Source organism: Eucyclogobius newberryi, unplaced genomic scaffold (assembly GCF_026437365.1).
Source record: "Eucyclogobius newberryi isolate DKJ021-1_F unplaced genomic scaffold, fEucNew1.0.hap1 SCAF_1, whole genome shotgun sequence".
Taxonomy (NCBI): Eukaryota; Metazoa; Chordata; class Actinopteri; order Gobiiformes; family Gobiidae; genus Eucyclogobius; species Eucyclogobius newberryi.
Genome location: NW_027315723.1, coordinates 32,679,890 through 32,705,081, shown reverse-complemented (window position 1 = coordinate 32,705,081; position 25,192 = coordinate 32,679,890). Strand labels below are relative to the sequence as shown.

Sequence of the window (25,192 nt, the reverse complement as noted above, 5' to 3'; positions counted from 1 at the left end):
AACTCTTATCAGACATTCTCAAAAAACATTTACATTTTACATGACAAGTTCTTATCAACCACAGTACATATTTCTTGCCGGGATAAAATGAATTTACTAATGAATTTACTGAAATAAACAGGATCCAAGTACTTTTCTTTTCTGTTTTCTTCTCAACCTAAATGTCTCATAAGAGGAAGTAAACATGTTTTATACTGTGATAAACAACAACCCTGTTTTCCTCCTGTTTATAAAGTATGATCCATTAAAGTTTCTGTGTTTTTTGTGTGGTGTTTTTTACTCCAGGTCAAGACGTAGTTTTCGAGTGCCTCGGCCAGAGTCTGCTCAACAACGCCTTCATGGGATACAACGCGTGCATCTTCGCTTACGGACAAACAGGTACGGCTCTGAGGAAGCGGTGAGTCAGTTGTGAAGTTGCATTCAACAAAAATAGACTCTTCTCGACCGCTTTTAGATACCAGGACTCGTGGGAACATTGCATGAGCACGTGCGTCATAAAAAACACTTCTGACTAAAAGTACATAGCTCTTACTTTTTCACTCACAAAGCATGGGATTGTTTGACAAACATTTTTACGCTTTCCAAGGGGCAAAAATGGACATAAAGGTGAGTTAAATCTGGTCTAAACAAGGACTAAACCAGGGCTGAATAAGGAACAAAGTATTAGCAAGGTCTTTATTTGGTCTGAGTAGGGTCTTAAAAACAGGAGCAAGCTGGCATGGTCTGTGTCATAGAAGAATACATGTAATACTAAAATATAAAACATAAAGTGTACATGACAGGTTTTTATGATTTTCCAATTTTGACTTTTTTTTGGTGTATTTATACCTGTTGTAGATTTAAATTATAGTTTTACACCAATCCAGTGAGTACCATATTTGTGGAGAAAACCTAAAATCAGTAGAAAATGACAGGAAGTGACGTCACACTAGGAACACTCGTTCCAGTCAAAGTTAATAAATACTTTTCTCAAAGGAACTACTTTTTTGACTCTCTAAACATTAATTCAACAAAATGAAGGTGCTCTTGTACATTTTTATTTATCACATAAAAACAATTGTGACATTAGATGAGTTTTTGCTGAGTAATTTCCTACTGTGATGTCATCAATTACAAACAGGAAGTGAAATTATAAACCTGAAAAACTTGCTATTCTGTGATAAACGTTTATTTTTTTTGTTGCAAAATTCAAATTATATTTATCTGAATGCATTTTACTTCAATGAGTCGTCCAACATGTCAGAGGCAATTATTTTGTTTTCGATGGATCATTTAATGGTACAGTTGACATGACCTGCTCTCACTGTGCTCTGTGTTTCTCCTCGCAGAGACTCGAGTAATTTAGTGAGTGAGAAAGATCACCTTTTGTTAATTAGACCGGTGTGATGAACTGGTCTGTGCCTCGGCAGTGTGTGCTGACCTTTTACTGTGGCATTTTCACTAAAGCGCTGTCAGAACAACATAAAACACCTCACTAACAGTCGGACCACCACAAGACCACCACAACATCAAGTCGCATACAACAACAAAAAAGGCTGTATTTTTCAAGATTTTTTTCAATACTTTTGTTGGTTTAACTTTTTGAAATGTATGTCTTAAGTTGCAATGAAAAGATAAAACGACAAACAAAATAATGACAAATTCAGGTTCATATTTGTAGTAGAATTGGTTAGAAGAGTCTGGTTAAGAGTGAATTTGGCATCAAAGTTACTCACCGCTTGTACTTTGTTTAATGTTTATTCATGACAAATTCAAACTACATTTAGAATAGTTATTTTGCAGAAACAGATAGCTCCGACCTGAAAATTAGTCAAAGTTGTTTTCCTTTTGAACTTCTTCTACACACATTATTAATTATTAATAATATAATAATAATTGTTATTCAACGGAACAGTTGAACGGATTTGCTTGTGAAAACACTGCTTAACAAGTAAATTGTAAGCCTTTCACAGTTGTTTTTTGAAATCGACTCCTTCTAACTGAAAGTGTTGCGGTCAAATATTAAATGCAGCTTTTGGATTTCATTTCTGACAGTTTACTGGGATTTTTTAAACTAAACTAGATTTCGTCTCGGCCAAAGTTGCCCAAAACAGCTCAGGCTCTGACGCTCAGGCTCTGACGCTCAGGCTCTGACGCTCAGGCTCTGACTCTCAGGCTCTGACGCTCAGGCTCTGACGCTCAGGCTCTGACGCTCAGGCTCTGACGCTCAGGCTCTGACGCTCTGACGCTCAGGCTCTGACGCTCTGACGCTCAGGCTCTGACGCTCTGACGCTCAGGCTCTGACGCTCTGACGCTCAGGCTCTGACGCTCTGACGCTCAGGCTCTGACGCTCTGACGCTCAGGCTCTGACGCTCTGACGCTCTGACGCTCTGACGCTCAGGCTCTGACGCTCTGACGCTCTGACGCTCTGACGCTCAGGCTCTGACGCTCTGACGCTCTGACGCTCAGGCTCTGACGCTCTGACGCTCTGACGCTCTGACGCTCAGGCTCTGACGCTCTGACGCTCTGACGCTCAGGCTCAGACGCTCTGACGCTCTGACGCTCTGACGCTCTGACGCTCTGACGCTCTGACGCTCAGGCTCTGACGCTCTGACGCTCAGGCTCTGACGCTCTGACGCTCAGGCTCTGACGCTCTGACGCTCAGGCTCTGACGCTCTGACGCTCAGGCTCTGACGCTCAGACGCTCAGGCTCTGACGCTCAGGCTCTGACGCTCAGGCTCTGACGCTCAGGCTCTGACGCTCAGGCTCTGACTCTCAGGCTCTGACTCTCATTTCTCGCCCCGTGTCCAGGCTCGGGGAAGTCGTTCACGATGATGGGCTCGGCGGAGCAGCCCGGTCTGATCCCACGTCTCTGCAGCGCTCTGTTCAGCCGCATCGACCTGGAGCTGAGGGAGGCCGAGAGCTTCACGGTGGAGGTTTCCTACATGGAGATCTACAACGAGAAAGTGCGGGACCTGCTGGACCCTAAAGGGTACGGGCCAGGCTCAAAACTGTGTCACATGACGTTTCTTTCATTTAGTCTTCTAAAGACGCAAGAGGCGACTTAAAAGCCTGTCATAGTGATTACTTATCAACGGGCTGAATATTTATGTGTGCATTTTCGTTGCACTAATGAGGATTTCTTTTGTAGTTTGATTAAATTTGAGCTCTAGAGGATTGAATATGTTACTTATTTGCCTAAGTATCAGAGATTTGTCTCGGGCTCAGACTTGTGATTTACTTTCTGACTCTCCAACATAACATATGATGACGAATTCGACTCTGACCTAAATATTCAGCTTTCGAGTCCCTAAAATGACTACTTACTTTAAATCTATTAGAATTCACATTATGAGCTACTGAGTGAGTATAGTGACTACAACAATGCGAAAACCCTTATTTAATTGTGCTGGACTCTTGTGACTCGGACTTGAACGCTGTTGTAGATGATAATGCCTCGACATGGACTCTGACTGGAACTTTTACTTAATGACTTGGACTTTCACTGTGAGACACAAGGACTTGACTTGGACTTGACTCTGACTAGTCCCATGTAACTCGGACTGGGTCAACAATCTGACACAAACCCAAACAAAGTCTCCAAAGCCCATTAGAGTTCTACTTGGGAATTGTAGCAGAAATACTTCTTTTAGTTAAGTTCTGCACATTAAACCAATGAGAAAACATGGACTTGAGTGAGTATGGAAACAGTTGTGTGTATGAGACGTGTTACAGTTCAGTGTTTCTCTTCTAGAAGTCGACAGGCGCTGAGAGTGAGGGAGCACAAGGTGTTTGGCCCTTATGTGGACGGACTTTCACGTCTGGCCGTTTCCTGCTACAAGGTACTGAAGCTATTCTTATTGTGAAGCATTTCCTGGGGATCCATACTATTACACTCAGACTACTTGTCACGATGTTTTGCTCAGGACATCGAGTCGCTGATGTCGGAGGGGAATAAATCTCGGACTGTGGCCGCGACGAACATGAACGAGGAGAGCAGCCGATCCCACGCAGTGTTCAACATCATCCTCACACACACACTGCGCGACCTGAAGTCTGGGGTACAACACACGGGAATGTAGAGCTGTGTATGAAGCAGAATATGAATCGGTTACAAAATAGCTTAAATTTAGTTTATGAATGATGCGCGCTTTGCAATGTCTTTTAAAACATGAATCACACAACATACTATACCAGTTATTTATAAAAGATATTTACAAGATTTTACGGCCAAATGAAGTGCTGCATACAAAACATGGAATAGACAAAGAGCGATCATGTTTCAAATAATATTAAAAAACACCGGAACAATAGGACACAGGGCAAGTTAAACGATTAGATACAACTAATCAATTATTTGAGTAATTGTCAACTCCTTTAGTAATTGCATAATCATTAACTGGTCAATACACAGGTTCCAGAAGTTTATGACTCAAATTGAGCCGCGATTTCCCAAAAATTACACCAGATTTAGTGTATCTTTTGTCCATAAATGTGCTCCCCCAGGATCCTCAAACAGCGTCATTCTGTAAAAAATATTTTCATCACGTGTTCTCAACAACAATTCGATTAATGGAGAGAATAATTGTTAGCATAATTGATTTCATGGATTTTGTTTTTTCTTAATGGAGAACTGCAATATAAGCCTTTTGGAATATTTTTTATTGCAATTATTGAGATTCTTTTCGATCATTCAATTAAAATGTATAAAATGTACATCCAAAGCTTATCAAACATGACCAACATCAAGCAGAACAATAAATAAAGCATTTATATGAAAACAAAATCCAGAATAAAAAAAGAATACAATAAAAACAAAATTATGTCTGTTCAGAGTGATCATTTCAAACAGGAGAATTGACATTGAGAAAATAAACTGCTAAACTACGGTAATTCAAGAATTTTTTGCATTTCAGAACATATATTTTCAGAGGTCTAAAAATGAAAAGCTAAGATATGTTCTTTCCAAAAACAGGATATTTTCTGGTTTACAGTGGACATTCTACACCTTTAGTAAATGCAGCCTTTGTGTTGTGACAATTACAACTGTGACTCTGATTCAATTGCGACTCGTTGTGCAGCCGTAGCTCTATTTTACTATAACGCTTCAAAGTCCATAATATTTTTGATTTTGGTTGGTTTGATTGGCGCAGACGAGCGGAGAGAAAGTGAGCAAGTTGAGTCTGGTGGATCTGGCCGGAAGCGAACGAGCTGCAAAAACCGGAGCAGCTGGAGAAAGACTGAAAGAAGGCAGTAACATAAACAAGTAAGTGAAACCACGGCATTAGAAACACGCTCAAATGTCAAATGTAGGACAGGGAAATTAAGCACTTTTGAGATCGAGATTCTGTCTTATCTAATCGTCAATGATCAACTTTGGGGGGTTTTCATTGAGAGGTCCAGAGCCAATCTTCTGTCAGTAAAAGCATGTGGTTTGGAGCAGAGTTTGGACTTTGGAGGAGGAAATTGGGCTCATTTTGTGTTTAATGGCCCTGATGAAAAGTCAGTCTTGTGCATGTTCATTAAATCAATACTGAAAGCTGTTTTTATGTTTTTGAAAAGGGAAATATCGTCAACATCGTGGGGATAAATTGTGATGCATTTTTGACATATTGATCAGCCCTTTTTAAATTAAAAATAAGATAAGATAAGATAATCCTTTATTGTCCACACATGGGGAAATTTCATTGTTGCAACGCAGGTAGATACAGAGGAAAAGAACAGATAACTTATAGGAAGTTTGAAAAACACTCTCAATAGAAGAACTCTTATAAACAAAAACTCCAATAGACAAAACCTCCCATTTCCCAACAAGGATGTCAGAGTGAGTGCTTTTGTTTTTTTTAAATAATAAATTTAGGCAGAGTTAACGTTTTGGTAACAGAAACATCCAATTTCATTTGGTGAAGTCTTGATTTTAACTTAGCAATCTCTCACTGACGACAATCGCCTGTTTAATTGAATAATATGACAGAAGACATTTAAATCTGTGCCAGTTTTTGTTTCCTACCAGTACATTCTGTGCTATCCCAGATATTAAACCTTTATTTATGCCAGCAAATCTCCTTCAAATCTCCTTCAAACCTCTCATAGAAATCTTATCCTTGTCTGTTGAAAGCTACAGTTTAGGCCCATTAGATTAAAACTGCATGAGATAAACACAAACTATCACTCTGCACTGTATCTTGTATCTTGTAACGCGATGTTCTTCTCCCTCTCTCCGTTCGGATGACGCAGATCCCTCAGTACTTTGGGTTTGGTGATCTCGGCCTTGGCTGATCAAGGAGCTGGAAAAAACAAGTTTGTTCCCTACAGAGACTCTGTGCTCACCTGGCTCCTCAAGGTACGCGGCATGACCTCGAGAACGTGTTATCCCCGATGACGCATTTGACAAAAATACAGCATTCTTTAGTTACCGAGCGTCATTCACAGCGACGTTTCAGACAGCGTTTGGCTACGTAATATGAACTTAATGTGCGTCATGTAAAGCCACTTCTTGGGACTGGAACCAAGCCCAGGCTGAATCAGGTCTAATTAAGACATAAAACCTGGAATAAAACCAGGAATTTGTGTTGGTTAAACTTGTTATTGGTTAATCAGGACAATAAAGGAACAGGTCTCAATTTCAACAATTTGGCTTTAAACTTTTTTGCTACTGATGAATGTTTATGATGCACATATGAAATCTTGTTAAGGTTTCTCTCATTGTGAAATCATTAAACAAAACTGTTTGTAAGAAAAGCTTTTTTGAGTCGGGAAATATATCAAAATGAAGATTACATTGTGAAAGTTGTTTTTGAAGATATGCAAGGTGATATTTCTGCACTTTTGTGATTCATTTTACAGACATTTCACATTTGTCTGATGATTAAACCTCAACTAATACGTTTAAAGACATGTTTTAACACATTTCTTTTGGATGGACATAATATCGTCTGAATATTGTTATCGTGATGCTCTAAAAATATGTTGAGATATTCATTTTTGTCAATCTCACCCACCTTTTAGGCTTTGTATTAAAAAACATGTATAAATCCATACTAGATAAACATGTTTGTATGTTTGTGTGCCCCCTACAGGACAGTCTGGGAGGGAACAGCCGCACTGCGATGGTGGCCACCGTGAGCCCAGCGGCCGATAACTACGACGAGACTCTGTCCACGCTGAGGTACGCCGACCGAGCCAAAAGCATCGTGAACCACGCCGTCGTCAACGAAGACCCCAACGCCAGGATCATCCGAGAGCTGAGGGAGGAGGTGGACAAGCTCCGGGAACAGCTCACTGAGGCCGAGGTACCAATGTGGAGTCATTATAACATAAGATCAACCAGTCTGTTTGATCAGTGATTCTTTTGAGCACTATTCAACAACACAAAGAAGGTCAAAAAACTCAATAAAGGGAGAACAAGTTGAGAAATAATGATCAAATAAAATATATGAACCGTGCTTTGTCAAATCGTATTTTTATTAGGGCTGTCACAAACTCTTAGTTTAATCGTCGACAAACAATTATTTCTGTTGAGTTGTTTTATATATTTTTAATTCATTTAAATGTATTTATACAGGGGAGAAAACTCACAAACTCATAAAACTTTCATGAGTACACTGTCAAATACAAAACATGTAGAATTTATAGCTAAAATGTCAATGAAATGAAAACAAATGCATGAACACACACTTAGACGTGCAATAAGGAATCATACACACAATGAATGTATAGTAAAGGTCAAACTATGGGGACTTTTGGAGTTTCTGAATTAAGTGTATTATTGATGGAAATGAGAAATAGTTTATTCTGTTTTGACATTTTTATGTAACAATGTCACTGTCTTTGTTATAAAACGTCTTTTTGTACGTGTTTTAAAGTCTGTATTGTCCAGAAAGCGACTTTTTTTTGCAAACAAATCCCCATAGGTAAATGTTTTATTGTAAACACTTTTTGTAATTATTTATGTATGTTTTCTTTTCCTTTTCAGTCCATGAAGGCTCCAGAGCTGAAGGAGCGTCTGGAGGAGTCTGAGAAACTGATCCAGGAGATGACGGTGACCTGGGAGGAGAAGCTCTACAAAACCGAGGCCATTGCTCAGGTGGTGGTCGCACGCGTTTCGTACGGATTGTGCGATGCCGCTGTTCACTGTAATACTAATAATGCTTCCATCTGCGGCGCCTGGTGCAGGAGCGTCAGAAGCAGCTGGAGAGCCTGGGCATCTCTCTGCAGTCCTCGGGCATCAGGGTCGTCGACGACAAGTGCTTCCTGGTCAATCTCAACGCCGACCCCGCCCTCAATGAGCTGCTGGTCTACTACCTCAAGGTACAGCACACAGTCTTTGTTAAAGGGATTTATACTACGCTGCATTTCCTTTTTGAGCATTTAACCATGTATTAATGTTTTACGAATGACGCAAAACAGAACTCCAGGTTTTTTAGAAGATGTGTGCAGGTCGATAATCCAACATATTTGGTCTGTTTCAAGACGCTTTCCATACTCAAAACAAAGGATCAGCACCAGCTAAAACAATAGAAAAGATCTGTGTACTAGAGACCAACACAAGGAATAAAATGCACACAACAGCCTTATAAAATCCAAAATATATTACCATTATTTTACCAACAATGCGCTATAAACGTAAAATAACTTCACTTCACAGCACCTTTAATCATACAAACCCAGTGTCTGAGTAGAGTTCAGGCTCATCTGACTCTGCACTAAACACTGGGCACGAGGAGCTGTTTTTCTGTTTTCAGGAGCTGTTCATTTACATTTGACATATTTTAATGGTGTGTACTTATATGATTAAACAATGACCCTATTCTATCTTGAAATAACCTGCACAAGCTAAACGTGTACTCGTGTTAGTCCTCTTTATAAAATCTGAGCCGTGATGTCAAATAATACGTGCAGGAATCTTGTGCTCTTCTTCAGGTTACGAGTTCACCATAAAGATATAGTCCCGTTAAACCAGACTTAACCCCAACGTTCACTGGCTAACTCTTTAATCCAGCTTCATAGAACGGACCTCTGGAAGTACTGCATTTGTTTCAGCACATAGATTGTTTTGAGTTGCATTAAACGATCATATCCAGTTCCTGTAATTCTTTCTCTGACATTTCCCGTTCTCCCAGGATCACACTCGGGTGGGCTCGGCTAATTCTCAGGACATCCAGCTGTGTGGAATGGCCATTCAGGCTAAACACTGCGTTATTGACATCAACAACGACAACACAGTGGTACTGACGCCTCACCGCAACGCCCGGTATGGACCCATGTCTGCTAAAGGCACATGTTTGCTAATGTCACAACAGTCCCGCTATCCACTTATCCTTCAGTCTATGACAGCTGGAACAATATTTTAATGGAGCAATATTCATCGTGTGTGCATTTTTCTTTGCGCTTTTGAGTTTTTTTTGTACTGCGATAATATTTGAGCTGTAGAGGGTTGAATAAGTTACGTCTGTGTCCCATTACAGATGCTAACTAAGCACTGAAGTGTTTAATTCTGCTTTGTATGTTTAGCAGCTCATGTTTTTTATTAGTGTGGTCGCAATATCAACATTTTCAACACAAAATGATTGCAGCTTCTTTATTTTACAATGTCGTTTCATACTTGTTCAGCTTTACTAGATCAGCGTTCTCTAACAATTCAGAAAAGATCTAATTTGTCCTGATGGGTGTGATTTATTTTAAAACATTTTCAAGTTTAAATGATCTATTGTTGATAGTTTGATAGTGTGAGAATACGTTTATTTTACAACTCTTGCATTGCTGTAATACTGCAGTTTATAGCATATTTCTCTATAAATAAAACTATCTGCCCTTAAACTATCTTGTAGACATCTCAAACTCTATTTTGTCTGTGTAGAACCTGCGTGAATGGCTCTGTAGTGACCAGTCCAGTGCAGCTGCATCATGGAAACCGGATCCTGTGGGGACACAACCACTTCTTTAGGTTTGTATCTTTACTTCTGCTGTTTCTACTGACAGTTTTTAGTCTTTACTTGAAGGGAAAATCTACAAAGACATTAAAATAGTAAAAAAAATAGATGTTCCGCACCAAATTATAGCTAGCTGGCCAGTTTCCGTCTGCAGTCTTTTTCACCTGTCTCTTAGTAAGAACATCCCATTGTAAATCACACCTTCTTTCCCATATATTATGCAGTAAGAAATGTGTTTGATCGATGTAATTGTACACACCAGGCAGGTATCTTGTTGTCATCTCAGCCTTAAATTAAAATTTGTTTATAACAGATTAATTTATTCAAAACATAAAGAGATTGGTATTTTCTTATTTATAAGTTGAATCTATAATGTCACATCACAATTAGGGATGTCAAAATTAGTGGGTTAATTGATACATGTGATTATTCAGGTTACAATGCAACTGTAAGGCCCAAAAACTTTAACAAAAATCTTATTTAAATCAATGTATAATCTAAAAAGAGGCTGTTTCTGTCACTTTACCTTTATTTTGTCATTCAGAAAGTTTAATTTTGTTAAGCTGCTCACAATTGTTGATTGTTTCGCTGTTGTTTGGAATGGTCTCAGTAATTGATAATAATCGTCCAATCCTGATGTTTTTGCTCACAACTGTAAGACTAAAATGTGATATTGTGACAAAATGACACTGACAGTTCACTGCCAGTCCAAGAAAAAGTTGCCTCTTGGATTCAACTAAGCAAATACATCAAGCGAGGCTCCTCCTGGAAAACTTGTGCTTGGGTGATGATCTTTCAGCTGCAACACGTTATTTACACCCAACTGATGCAGTGAGTGGCTTCTCATTTCTGGAAAAACGATGTGGAAAGACAAATCCCGTGGTCATGGAAACGACGTCGGTGGCATCAAGCAGAGAAAACATCTAAGGAGAAGCAGAACCTAATCTGCTCCAGATCTGAACCCCAGTGAGAGTGTTTGAGCTGGAGAAGGCTTTGTGCAGTGGTCACTCTCTCACATCATCAATACAAGATCAACTGGTGAAAAAGAAAGCAACACCAGATGGAAATAAATATTTTAATATAGCAGAAGTTTACTGAAACATTGCCACAGTGAATGTGTGCTGTAATCAGAGCTAAAGGCGGTCCTGCGAAATATCAGAGCATGTGACCTCATTTTTATCTTTGGCAACCTTTTTTATTTTTTGTGACAGGCAGTGTATTATTTCGCTGTATTTTACCTGTATCAGATGTTTTCCCACTTGTGCAGTTCTACTTCAGTTTTCTTCCGGTTTCTCACACACACTTCCTCTCTCTGACAATGACCACACAGGATCAACCTCCCCAAACACAGAGCCCTCAGCGCGGCCGAGGGAGAGGAAAGCTCGCTCCCTAAACCCGGTCTGAGCGCGGAGCGTCTGGAGGTGGACCACGATACCTTCAGTGACGTCTCCAGTGAACGCAGCTTCAGCTACGAGTCTGCTCAGGCCGAGGTCATGATGAAGGCCATGGGCAGCAACGGTCAGCCTCTTTGTCATCATTATTGTACCATTTTATTTAAACATGACTGTCATAGCAAGAATAGATTGTTTTTTTTTGTCTTATTTCCAAAATTCAAAGATGCATTTGTGAAAGAGGTTTAATATAGGGCTGCACAATAAAGTTGGTGCAATTAACTAATCAAAATGTAAAAAAGATTTCAATTTGCATTTATAGCTAAATCTTTGACAATTTCAGAATTTTCAGAAATGTATGGGATCGTTTTATCATTTTATCATATTATTTAAATTTTCTCTCAAAGATTAAAGCTCCTGATCTTGAAGTTGTTTACAATTTGCAATCTTTACAGAATGCTATTTTTTAAACTTATATTGCAAATCTAATCTCAAATACAATACTAGAGTTCTCCAGCCCTAGTTTCTTATATTTTGATTTGAATAACGATCAGTTCATTTCGGAAATCAATGTTTCTTAAGGTTCCTTTTTCATAGACAAAGACCTATTAGTTTTATATACTTCCTCTTAAAAAAAAAAAATTCTGTATGCTGAACGCAAATTATATTTAGTTCTCTTGCACCACGTTTTCTTTATATAAATAGAAAATCCCTTTGTAATGACATTTAGTCCAAATATTTAACATTTTAATCAAAGTTTCATCTTTTTAATCTCTAAACTTCCCTCAGTTCACCTCTTTCATAGGACATAAATAAATATTATCTTTCATCTATTGAAACTAAAACATGGACATTAAACTTAAACATTAAACTCTGTGCATTGGTCAGACCCGTTGCAGTCGGTGTTGCAGACGCTGGAGCGGCAGCACGAGGAGGAGAAGCGCTGCGCTCTGGAGAGACAGAGGGTGATGTACGAGCAGGAGCTACAGCAGCTCAGGAAGAGGCTCAACCCAGAGAAACCCTCACATCTGCTCGACCCGGGAAGTCCCACCAATACTGCAGCCACTTCGACAACCAGCAACCCGGAGAGACGCACACGGCGCTGGAGTGAGGACCGGTGAGGAACTACGCACATGTTACTACTCCAATACATGTCTTGATACATGTATTGAATTGTTCAATTAAATTTATTTTTGTAACGCCCAAAATCACAACAATGATTGCCTCTGAGGGCGACAGCATTCTAGCTTGGGCCCTTTTTTCTTTGCTTTTTTACAACAATCTGCATAGGAACAATATTAATTTACCTGCTCCGTAATCAAATATTCTAATTTTAAATTTTTTTTCAATCTTCTGTAACCCGGCGTCAAAACCTATGAATACCTTCTTAATACAATCAAAATACCAGCCAGGAAATGTGTGGAACCACTTCAGGTGCACACACTGTTGGGAGCACTGAGCATGATTCTGTATGTTTTGTTTTCAGAGAGGCGATGATGACCCGGAGCCTGCGCCGCCTCAAAGAGCAGATCGTGAGGGCAAACCTTCTGGCTCAAGAGGCTGGATTCATCGCCGAAGAACTGAACAAGAGGACGGAGTACCTGGTCACTCTGCAGATCCCCGCTGCCAATCTGGACGCCAACAGAAAGGTACAGGAACTATCTGGAAGCGCAAACCTCACACCAACAACTGATGTTACAAATCACTATGTCATTTTCCATAAAGCCACATCACTTTAATACTATCTTTAAAAAAAAAAAAAAAAGGTATCTTATTTTGTAATTTTAAGATTTTTTCGGCCCAAAAGCTTGATTAGACGGGAAAGGACAGTGTGAAATGGGGGTGAGAGAGAAGGAGGACATGCACTATATTGTCAGACTTGGGATTTGAACTCACGACCATTTCTAATCCACTTTATCTAATGTCAAAAATAAATAAAAGACACAGACGAGCACACAACGTACGCATTTACAAGTATAATACTAACAAAACTATACTAGACTAGAGAAAAGTCTTGCAAATGAACATAGATGGAAATGAGCTGAGTGCGTTGTTTGGTAGATCGATGTGTGGGATTCATTTTTATTCTGTTCAATCTTGTAGCGTGACGCGGTCCTGAGCGAGCCGGCGATCCAGGTGCGTCGTAAGGGCAAAGGGAAGCAGATCTGGGCCCTGGAGAAGATGGAGAACAGGCTGGTGGACATGAGGGAGCTGTACCAGGAGTGGAAGGACTTTGACGAAGACAATCCAGTCAGTACAACTCTTCATACAAATATAGTTTGACTTTAATACATTATTGAACAAACAGTTCAGTGAGGGTTCAAATTAAATACATAATTAAGGTGTTAGGCGTTGGGACATTATCATCATGTTCATCATGAATTAAGTCTTTGTCATGCTTTAAACGTGAAGTTATTATAAAGACTTACTGACGAAACATTTCTGGAATTGCAACATCTCTATCTCCGTCTTGAGACGGCTAATCACCTACCAGAAAAGCCACATTGTGCCCCTTTTTAAAATCTATGAAAGTGATAATAAATACTAGAATGTGCTCTAGTTTAGTCTCACGCAAATAAAACTTGGAGGAAAAATGTAGATTAGACTAATTGACTTACTACCAGTGTCTGTCCCCAGATCATCAGAGCGAGGAAAATGGACTGAACGGTTCAATCTGAAACTCGTTCTTCTCTCACGGTTCAAAAACCGACACAGAACCTTTTAATATCTCGTCCTTATCCTCAGATGATGCGCTCGTATTTCAAACGCGCCGACCCGTTCTTCGACGAGCAGGAGAACCACAGTCTGATCGGAGTCGCCAACGTGTTTCTAGCCTGTCTCTTCTACGACGTAAAGCTACAGTATGCAGTGCCCATCATCAACCAGAAGGGGGAGGTAAACCAACATGCACCCACTGTAAAAAACCCCATCATGAGAAACTGGCTTTTTGATTGCCCTGTTTTATATGACATAAAATATGCTGGACTTTCTAAAAACAAACTGGACAGTAAATTGGAATAACAGGAGATTTTGCTGATATATTTTTTCCCAATTATAGAAAAACTGTACCAAATTGGATTGATGCTTGAGAAATAAATGGAAGCAATAACCAAATAGAAAATGTATTGAATAAAGAGCTTGAAAGCTACTCTCCACAGACATAATATATAGTCTAAAATATAAAGCATTAGCAAGTACTGGATTGTATAATGTTTAAAATGAAAAAGATTTGGTAATTGCCGTGTTGAGTCTATTGACTATTTTTGTCCCTACCGTTTAAAAACAAGCTGGACAAAAACAAATTATACTTAATGCTTTTGTATTGTCATAAACGTATCAAAGTCACTAATTTAATCAGTAATCCGAAGCTTTTTGACCCGCAGAGGCACTAAGTGACATTTATATTACATAAATTGTATTGGATTCAAATCTGGGTCAATTGGGAAACGCAGGGTCATTGTTTCTTACTTATATTATGGTGCAGAATAAAGCCCTTGTTTGTCACATTAACCGCTGTGATCCGTGGTTGTGATCCGTGGTTGTTTTCCAGGTGTCCGGTCGCCTGCATGTGGAGATGTGGAGAGGCACAGAGAGTTCAGAGGACAGCTCGGCTCAGAACGACTCTCTGAGCAGCGCAGAAGGAGAAACACCGGAGCGCAGACTCTACTGTGTGGTAAGAAAACTGATCTTTGTCGGGTTATCGTGCCCCCGCATCATGTCATAGGGTTTAGTCCTGGCTTTACTTTCCATTAAGTCACATTATTCATGTGGTGTAAATGTGAACGCACCCTGAGATAATAGGCAGACTTACAGTAAATGGCAGAACCTTTGATGTAAAGACATTTAGGAATTGTTAGTTGTTCATGTAAATTGAATTACTGGGTCCTTCGGCATGAGGCAAAAACTGACACACTTTCCTGTCGGCACAAATAATCTGAGAAACGTGTTGCAGCTTGAATAAAAATAAGATGGAACATTAACGCAACATATAATTTGTGAGTTAAACCTGACAGTGTGTGCTTGGATACTGTACGCTGTATCTACCTTTTTGTCCCCAATCCATGTATTTCTTTGTGTCTTGTTCCAGGTGAAGCTCCTGCAGGCCACGGGACTCCCTCGACATCTGTCCAACTTTGTGTTCTGCCAGTACCACTTCTGGGGCCAAGAGGAGCCCGTGTTTGTGGCCCCTGAGATGGCCTCCCCCGGCTCGCACTCCGCCTCCCGAGACCCCCAGTGCACCGTGGTCTTCGACAGCGCCAAGGTCGGACTGAGATGCGTTTAACAAGAAAGTTGGATTAGCTCCGGTTTAGCGTGATTCTTAAAGGATGTTCCTTCATCAGAAACACAGCTGGAGGTTTATTAATCTTCATTCACGCTCGTTTAATTAATCCACTTTCTTAATCTTCTTTGCACCGTCTTGAGCCTCACAAGTTTAAATTTTCCCAAAAGTCCAAAAATCCTTGCCCGAGCATTTCTGCCGTCAAATAACATTCATTACAACTGCGTTCTTACATTAGCATGACAAGGCAAGCTAGCTTTTCTTTATTTTCCATGGGAATTTCCTCTGCTGCCAGTAGATGAGTGCAAACACCAAATTCCTGATATTCTTTAAAATTTTAGTCCAGCTTAGCTCTGAAATTAGTCTGCTAATACAATTGTATCATGCATTTTATATAATACATCAACCGTAAGTTATTTTACTTTTTATGTCACAATTTTCTCCATCATTTACATCCATAAAGTTTAGTCTGTTAATTTACATAAGATTGATACTTTTTAAACATAATTATACAAAATTTGTTGTTTTTAACCTGCCTTTCCATGGTGTGTGTGTGTGTGTGTGTGTATGTATGTATGTATATATATATATATATATATATATATATATATATATATATATATATATATATATATATATATATATATATATATATATATATATATATATATATATATATATATATATATATATATATATATATATATATATATATATATATATATATAATTTTGATATTCATTAGCCTCAGCGATTGTAAAGCAAGCATTCTGCAAAAACAAAGCGAGTCAGTCAGTCCTGCTTTTGTTGCTAGCATGACGTTTGCCTTGACATGACGTTTGCTGCCTTGACATTGATGTTCTCTTGTCTGTGCTTGAAGGAGCTGGCCGTCTCTGCGTCGGAGGACTTTGTGGAGTATCTGTCTGAAGGCGCTGTGGCCATTGAAGTGTACGGACACAAACAGGCAAATCACCGCAGGAACCTGGCTCTGTGGGACCTGGGCGTCATTCAGGCCAAGACTCGATCGCTGAGGGAGAGGTACGAGAACACACACAGAGCACTGCCAGAGCGATCAGCCCAACAAAGAGGTTATGTTAATGTTCAGACAGGCGTATTTGTTTCTGTGTGCACTTATGAAGAACATCCAAAGAGAACAGTTATTTATGTTGACTCTATTTATGTGGCGATTAGGCCCACGTACTCTCAGGTCATGTTTCTGAATAAGGCTGACACAAATGATTGGCTACTCATAGCTATTTGAATATAAAAGATATAATAATAAGGCTGAGCAAAATAATAGGTCTGTTTGCCGTAACCCGACCGACCCGGCATAAAACTAGCCAACTGAAACACAGTCCGTTACCTGAGCTTGCCTGTAAACGTCACACTCGGCCTCACAGCGGTGCGTTTCCCTCCAGGTGGAGCGAGGTGACGCGTCGACTGGAGCTGTGGGTGCATCTGATGGAGCTGAACGACGTCGGAGACTTCACGCCCGTCGAGGTCACGCCAGCTAAAGACGTGCGCACCGGGGGCGTGTTCCAGCTCAGACAGGTACGACTTGGTAACCAGACCTAGCAGTACGTAGTTCGTTTTAAAACACAAACCACTTAATCGTTAAGGCGCATTCATTGACTTCCTGTTCAAAACGGTAAAAGTTATCACAACAAAGATAACTTAAATGTCTACTGCTGAACCCTACATGTATCACATTTTTTTGAAAATATAAAAGAATAAATAAAACAAAGCTGTGGTGTTGTGTATCATACTGCAGGACAATAATGATTCACCAGACGTATATGAATCACTCAAACACAATTATGAGCGTGTTATTGACCATTACCAGCCTTTTAAAAGTTCATTTCACACATAATCTCTCCTTTTTTTAAACGTGTTTTGTGCCACAGCGGGGGAAATGTGTTGAAACGGTTGTAGTAAAAATAAGAATATGCAAGACAAATAAGAAGCGTGATAAAGGCACTGCACCCAGCAAACCAGCAGTTTTAAGTACACATATTACACACTGTATATTAATGTACCCTCTACATATTTGTCCAACATATTTGCTCTTATTCAGGATCACATTTACTTAACTTAGTCTTGCTTCAACATTTATTTTAAGATTTTTGCAGTTGTTCCTTCCTTTTTTAGTCTTTTCCTGTTGTGTAGTCCCACTTAAAGTACTTTCTCCTGATTTAAAGTCCTATTTCTTGCGCTGAAATCCTGTTTTGAAATCCGTGTGGTTCATCCTTGTTTTCTCTGTTGTGTAAACTGCAGGGCCAGTCCCGTCGCGTGCAGGTGGAGGTGCGCTCCGTCCCGGACTCTGGGACCATGCCTCTGATCACCGCCTCCGTCGTCTGCGTTTCCATCGGCGACGTCAAAGTCCGTCAGGCTCCTCCGTCCAGAGCTGCAGAGGCCCACTGGGTAAGATCTCCGGAACATTCACTTTGAGGGAATATAACGACGAGCAGGGCGATTTGAAGTGATGCTAATCGAAGATACTGGTTTATTTCAGGGTGAAAATGAAGATATGGACAGCTACCAAGTAAGTATCATCTAACTCCTGGAACATGAATAGATGAAGCTATATTTTGTGACTTACTACCATGTTGAAATAAGGATGTCACAAGATCAAATGTATTGTTATGATTTTTGTTTCATGATTACTGAGACCAAGCAACAGTGAAATCTTTCATTTTCACATCACTGTTCCTCAAGTTTTTGATCAACTTTATGAAATCAAACTTTCTGAATGACAATCTTTTTTTTATATTGTTACAACAACTAGGACTAGATGTTAAATACTAAAAGAAGACCAAATTTAGCTTCTAAAATGGTCTCAATAATATTTTTTTAGTTAGTTTTTTAGTTTTACGTGAGTAATGATTATGGATGAACCTAAAAATGGTGTTTCCTCATTCTATCACAATATAGAGCTAATCAAAGGTAGAAATACATCTGTGACTCACCAGTATATAAACATTCCAAACAAAGGCAGTATGAAATAGTGTGCCTAATAAAACGTGTATTAGTGCATCATAAAACATGCATTAAAGGGAAACAAAAAATAATGTAATGTCTGGTTTCAATCCATGTTTGCAGAGGTGGATAATTTGCTTTGGACGACTTGTTTACTAAAGAATACAAATAAATGTTTTTACATTCTAGTAAGAATCAAGGGTGACGACACTTCTCTCTTAAAGGTGTGTGATAAAACAGAGCTGTGTTTGTACTCTATTTTAATGACATTTGTAAAGAATGATAACATTTGCCCTGCAGCTGATCAGCCAATGGTTTCTCTGGATTTCAAACACTCAGTATCAGTGTCGGCCATGGACAGAGCCGTACGGGTGAATCGCTCACAGATTTGATTGGTGATTCTCTCGCTGTTGTTCAGGAGGTGGATCTGGAGCGCATGAGGCAGCAGTGGCTCTTCATTTTGACTCAAAGACAAGAATACCTGGACCAGCAGCTGCAGAAGATCGTCTCCAAACCAGGTAAACTCAGGACTGTCAGGGCCCTAGACTTTAGTCCCCTTTGAGAAAGATTACAGACACTTGTTTTAAGGCCAGACACTGCAGGTGAATAGGGGGGAAAAAATATTTAAAGATGTCATTTGAAATTTCTCCTAAATTGTAAGAAACAATTTAATTTAATCATGCAATGTTATCTTTGATATTTCATATTTATATTTGGCACATATAAATCTGAAAAATGGACAGTCAGATTTAAATTTCTTGTTTCATATTGTTTATATATTAGTTACAAAAGAATGCACTGAGGGGATTTTGATATCTTATTTACTGTTGTTTTTGAGTAGAATAGATTTGACTGAAAATTGGCCTAAAAATTCTTATTTCGCCTCATTTTTTAGATTTAAAACTTAGAATAAGAGATCAACAAATCCTTCAGTATGTTCAGTCAAAATGTAGAGAGAAATCTATGACATAATAAAACATCTTTAGGAGCAGATTTAAACTATTTTTGTTTCCACATGAAAACCTCGCCAGTCTTTTTCCTGCTACAGAGGAAGTGATGGTGTGATCTGCTGTGTTCAGATAAATCAGAGGACGATGTGGAGAGAGAGTCTCAGCTGCTGGAGTGTCGTCTGACCCTCACTGAGGAGAGGAACGCCGTGCTGGTCCCGTCTGCGGGGAGCGGCATCCCGGGAGCCCCAGTCGAGAGGTCAGTGACACGGTTCATCCTGTTTTAAGAGAAAACAACCCATGTACTTAAAGTGGCACTATCTCTGAAAGCAGTCCTCTGTCTGTAGCTCCAATAGCTGCTAAATGTTTGTCCTTTTTGTGTTAATCCTTGTTTAGTATAGCAGTTAGTTAGTGATAACTGGAAGGACAAATATGTCCTTAAGTGTCACTTTTGTTAATTGTTGTTTTTGAAAGTATGCAAAGTTTGACAAATCTAGTGTTTGATAATTGGACACAAAATGGTAAAAAAGAAAAAGACTTGCAGAGTTCTATCTATGGTAGTGCGTCTGGACTTCAGACTTTGGAGGAACATGCTGACTTTTATTTTATTTTATTTATTTTATTTATTTTATTTATTTTATTTATTTTATTTATTTTATTTATTTTATTTATTTTATTTATTTTATTTATTTTATTTATTTTATTTATTTTTATTTATTTTTATTTATTTTTATTTATTTGTCAAGATCACCCACCCCTGTTGTTGTCAAGGCCAGGGCCGGCCCAGCCTATAAGCGAACTAAGCAGCCCCGAGGCGTTAATAGGGCCCCCAATCTGGCAACCCGTTTTATGCGAAGTGCAAGCGCAGCGTGCGCCACTAGTGTAGTAGCGCTGCTGGCGCGGCAGCGCACACAGCGGTAACATAACGCACAAACCGCATTTATTTGTAATGACAATCTGGCAACCAAGACACCAAACCTGCGCTGATTGGTCAACTTCATTGTGCGCGAGGAGCTCGAGAGCAAAACATAAACACAACAGAACGTGGTCCCTGCGTGGTCCTCATGTTCAGAGGAATATATCCCCCCGATGCCGAAAAACGAAAGAAGAAACTTCTTGACGATGTAAAGAAACTGCAAACTCAACAACACTCTCCAGGTAGTGAACTTCTCTTACAAAGAGACGGTTAATGCTGCTGTTTGAAACAACACGATTCTGTCACGTTAGTTCGCTCAGGCTGGAGGCGACGAGAGCTCTGCCCCGCGCATAATAATCTGTCTGAATGAAAGATAATAAGCTTCACATTTACACCAGCCCGGTGGTGTGAGCTGCAGGTGAGGCCGGTGAGGTGGCGTCTATGCCCCGGGTCACTAAGAGGCGGAGATCCGGTCCAGACGAGCGCCGTCTCGTCCAGAACCTCTGACGTGAGACTTTGGAGTGAACAGTGTGCGGCCCCTGTCCCGGGCCCCTGTGCAGCCTCAGTCAGAGATGAGCGGGTTTAAGTTTGCGTCCCCTCTCTCTCACATCACCATGTGTGAGATCAATCGTGACTCGTGATGTCTGTTTTACTTTGACTTCTTAAAGTGGAATGAGAGGAACGTAAAGGTTTATGCACGTAAGGTCCATCAGCCAATCACATCGCAGCATTGTTTCATGCAGGAGTCCAGTGTGTGATGTTCAGATCAAAACAAACATTTATATTGTAATTAACTTTTAATAGAGCAATAAAACATTTCAATTTATTTAAAAAGCATCATTAGACTATTTGTTATAAATTATAATAAATTGATAGTGAAAAATAACCAGACATATTAAAATTACATCTGTTATAGAATAATACTAAAGTTGCAGAAACGCAGTCTCTTCACTATAGCTAGGTTTGGATCTTCACTTCTCGTTCTGTTCATTCTCTGGGAATTAACATTTTTGCACTGTGTAGCTTTATGAGTGTTATCAAGCAATGCTTATGCCATTTGTTTAATTTAATATGACTTGTTTTGTCACTTTGGCAAAAAGGTTGGGAGCAGTAAAAGATAAATTAGTAAGGATAACTTTTACATTTTCAGTTAAAATTAATCAATTTGACCATAATTATTTTTCATAGCCAATATTGTATTGAGTAATTAAGTACACTAATGTATTAATAACTGGCTTTAGTCATTTTCTCCTGGCACAGTTTCATCACATCATCATTTTATAGCATTACAACCTCAACATTTTACTCTTACTTTAGCCGGCTGGACCACATTAAAATGCAGCAGAAGACCCAAAAAGGTCTGAAAATTTCTGGGGGAGGGCCCCCAGACCCCCCCTGTTCATTAATTTAAACTAATGTGCTAATGTGGCTGTCGACCTTTAACGCCCACAAATACGCCCAAAAACATATCTGGGAATACCAAGTTGCATTGTGGGATTTAAGTTATCAATATTTGAGCTTGTGAGGTGCTGAGAATAAACTAACTGGCAAACAGATGCCCTGGAGTTTTGGTGCGCTTTGTTTGCGTTGAAGAAAGTTCCCATATGTGAATTGTTCACTGACAATGGCAATAAAACTGATTCTGATGACGTGGTGAGGGGCCCCCAAAAATGTTTTCGCTTAGGGCCCCCTGAAGGCTTGGGCCGGCCCTGGTCAAGGCTTTATATTGTTTGGTTTTATGACACGTACATCAGACAGAAGTTGTTGTTGTTGTTGTTGTTTTATGGCGGTTGACATCCGAGTGTTGCATTACCGCCAGACTTTATTCCTTAGACAGAAGTGACATTTTCCACATTAAACCTGTGATAATCTGTAGGTTTGGCCTGTTCAGAGCTGTTTAGTGAGAGATGCTCAGTCCTGTCCCCGTGCGCGAGCAGCTGGAGTGTCGTGTTAATGATGTGTTAAAGGCGTAAAGTTGCTGTCTGACAAAGTGTCTCCCTCAGGGTTCCAGTCCCGGGAATGGAAACACACGTCCCGGTGCTCTTCCTGGATCTCAGTGGTAAGTTATGTAATTTCTACTGTAAACACATGGTACGATATGGATTCTGTTGATTTGATTATTATTTAAGCAGATTTTTTTCAGGTGAGGTCAAGATTTTTAAACCTATGGAAGGTCCACAAATTGATTTGTGGACCTTCCATAGGTTTTTTTTATTTTTTTTTAATTCATTTGTGAACTTAACTACAGTTTCACTTCAGCTGTAGTAAAAATATTTGTACGTTTTTGATGATTCTGTGAACATAGAGCATCTTCTTCAGCTTCATTGCTCTTCTATTTCATTCAAATTTAGAAAAAATAATACTTTTTTCTGATACTGATACTAATATTTGAAGGTGTGGGTGGAAAAAAAAAAATCAGCCCACGCTGACTAAACACTGCTGTACAGACTGCTACAAACACAAAGTGAATGGCACATATTATAGTGGAATCCTCTCGTTACATGTATGTTTTTGTGTTTCCTGCCAGCGGATGATTTCCAGTCCAGACTCTCTGCTACTCTCTCTGGGGGTCTGGACGCTTTGCTCAGTGAAGAAGACGAGGATGAGTTCTTTGACCTGCACATCGTCAAACATTATGAACCAAAGGTAATGAGCTGTCCTCATAAAGCAGCACAATTAACCTCGACAGTACACTTGCCAGTAATTGATCTTTGTCCGGGCAAAACTGGGTCGATGGGTCGAATTATCCATCTAGCTTGACTTTTAGAACTAGCTTTAAAGGAGCTGAATATGGCCTGCCTTGTTACGGTTTTAAAAAAGTACTACAATCACAACTGACCTGCTTTGTGTCACGATGAAGGCTTTGGTGACCGTTCAGTTCATCTCGAGAACCAAAACGCCAAATTTCAACATAACCTCACCGGAAATTATTGTCAATGCACAGCAACGCCCTTAATGTTTTTAATGTTTCCTCTCTCTAGCCAACTCTCAAGTGTAATCAGGTAACTGTGCAAAGTTTTATTGAGTCTTTCTTATAACTTAACACCAGTAGATCCCGTAGCGGTAACCTTCTGATACCAGGTAGTGTCACTGTCGCTGTAATATCAGTCAAATAAACGGTGCAAGTTAGTTTGTCTCATGTCATTCTAGTTCTCTAAAGTTTAATCCAATATGTCTTGTGCTGTGTTATGTATAATCTTAAAGACACTATTGGATCATGACCCCAGCTATGGACCTTTTCTATATTTCCATGTGCTCTCTGTCAGGGCTGCAAGATTCATCGCAGTTGAATAGAAAATGCAATTATAATGGATGCAATTAGCAAACCTCAAAGGCTGCACTTTTTGAAATACTGTAATTTCCTCCACAAACAATGGAATATGCAGATTTTTTTCCACATACATTCTTTAAACCCTGTGCTTTACATCTGTACAAACATGTTAAATATGTGTGATTCATGCATTAGTTTGTCCATTTATACTTCAGTGTTTTTGTCAATTCTCCTGGACGCGTTTAACTGTGAACAAGTGGATAGTATAATCATAAGAGAGCGTATGTGTTACTTAAAAGTGCGTGTGGTGTTGTGCGTTGCAGGTGAAGGTGGAGGCGTCCTGGGACTCCACGGTTCACGATTGCCCTGAGCTGAGCCGAGCGGGTTCTCCAGACCTGCGCGTGTTTCTGACCGTGAGGGCCGTGGTGCAGCTGTCTCACCCGGCCCACATGAGGCTGGTGCTGCGCAAACGCATCTGTGTCAGCGTCGCCGGGCGACAGGTCAGAGACGAGACGCACGCCTGTATTTGACTGTAGAGACGACAGAGGATATAAAACACAGAACGATATAGAATGCAACCAGAGCGCAAAAACCTAAATAAAAAGAACACAAGCAAAACTAAAAGAAACAGAGTCACGGCATCTAAATGAAAATAAGAGTCTCACTTGAAAATGTTTCCATTTTCAAATTAAATCCGGTTATAGTTTTTCCATTTGTCTGTTACTGTCGGTTCAGTTCTTGATTGTTGGTGAGGTTTGTATCTTTTCTCCTGCCACTAAAGTAATATAAAATAATTGTAGTTTATTCATCCATTTATTGTATACATTTTTTTTAAATGACCAATAGTATCTATTTTTATACTAATTTTAATATCAGTTTTTAATATCAGATGGTGCCATGGTATTGATTTAAAAAAAGAAAAAGAATCACAAGGTTTCTTGTGATTTGATGCAATAATCATACATACAATTACAATCATTCAATCATACGTACAATACATCTTCCTTCCTCAAACATTACACAATAATTGTATGAAATGTAAAAGTGAATTCCTTTCTCTAAATGAGCAGCGAGCTTTTTTAAATATGTAAATAATATTCATAGCACTGTTTTGCTTGTGTGTGTGTGACAGGGTTTTGCTCAGAGCCTCCTGAAGAGGATGTCCCAGCGCAGCACCATCCCCGGCTGTGGAGTCACATTTGAGATCGTCTCCAACATCCCCGGGGTGAGAAGCACTCGGCTCAAACACAATTACATTTTTTACATTTTCACAATTTACACCACAAAATGAAGCACAAGTTCACGTTTTTGAGCGTTTTTGAACATTGTTCAATCAATCAATTACAAATGGCGTTGTATTTAGCTTCATTCAGGTTTGTTTGATGAATCTTGTTTCATCCTCTCCCTTTTCTGAGCCTCAGAAAACACTCTTGTGTTTTTGGTGTTTTCTGAGGCTAGTGAAATTTGTTGGCGGAAAGCTAGCATTTGTTTAAATCCTCTT

At 39.6% G+C, this 25,192-nt stretch overlaps 1 protein-coding gene across 4 annotated transcripts in view; it reads left to right on the top strand.

Moving 5' to 3' along the window:
• LOC140359066 (kinesin-like protein KIF13B) overlaps positions 1 to 25,192 on the top strand; it is a 48,494-nt gene that overhangs the window by 10,155 nt on the left and 13,147 nt on the right. For all 4 annotated transcript variants that reach the window (XM_072443956.1, XM_072443963.1, XM_072443944.1 and 1 more), the window contains 28 exons: positions 286 to 378; positions 2,791 to 2,971; positions 3,734 to 3,821; positions 3,906 to 4,040; positions 5,133 to 5,245; positions 6,217 to 6,322; positions 7,059 to 7,271; positions 7,955 to 8,065; positions 8,155 to 8,289; positions 9,102 to 9,232; positions 9,839 to 9,925; positions 11,242 to 11,429; positions 12,191 to 12,419; positions 12,789 to 12,951; positions 13,406 to 13,552; positions 14,048 to 14,197; positions 14,853 to 14,975; positions 15,390 to 15,563; positions 16,462 to 16,619; positions 17,000 to 17,132; positions 17,856 to 18,002; positions 18,094 to 18,123; positions 18,976 to 19,075; positions 19,637 to 19,763; positions 22,424 to 22,479; positions 22,948 to 23,066; positions 24,015 to 24,191; positions 24,824 to 24,916. In XM_072443956.1, the coding sequence (XP_072300057.1) occupies positions 286 to 378; positions 2,791 to 2,971; positions 3,734 to 3,821; positions 3,906 to 4,040; positions 5,133 to 5,245; positions 6,217 to 6,322; positions 7,059 to 7,271; positions 7,955 to 8,065; positions 8,155 to 8,289; positions 9,102 to 9,232; positions 9,839 to 9,925; positions 11,242 to 11,429; positions 12,191 to 12,419; positions 12,789 to 12,951; positions 13,406 to 13,552; positions 14,048 to 14,197; positions 14,853 to 14,975; positions 15,390 to 15,563; positions 16,462 to 16,619; positions 17,000 to 17,132; positions 17,856 to 18,002; positions 18,094 to 18,123; positions 18,976 to 19,075; positions 19,637 to 19,763; positions 22,424 to 22,479; positions 22,948 to 23,066; positions 24,015 to 24,191; positions 24,824 to 24,916 (3,707 nt within the window). The remainder of the gene's footprint in view (positions 1 to 285; positions 379 to 2,790; positions 2,972 to 3,733; positions 3,822 to 3,905; positions 4,041 to 5,132; positions 5,246 to 6,216; positions 6,323 to 7,058; positions 7,272 to 7,954; positions 8,066 to 8,154; positions 8,290 to 9,101; positions 9,233 to 9,838; positions 9,926 to 11,241; positions 11,430 to 12,190; positions 12,420 to 12,788; positions 12,952 to 13,405; positions 13,553 to 14,047; positions 14,198 to 14,852; positions 14,976 to 15,389; positions 15,564 to 16,461; positions 16,620 to 16,999; positions 17,133 to 17,855; positions 18,003 to 18,093; positions 18,124 to 18,975; positions 19,076 to 19,636; positions 19,764 to 22,423; positions 22,480 to 22,947; positions 23,067 to 24,014; positions 24,192 to 24,823; positions 24,917 to 25,192) is intronic.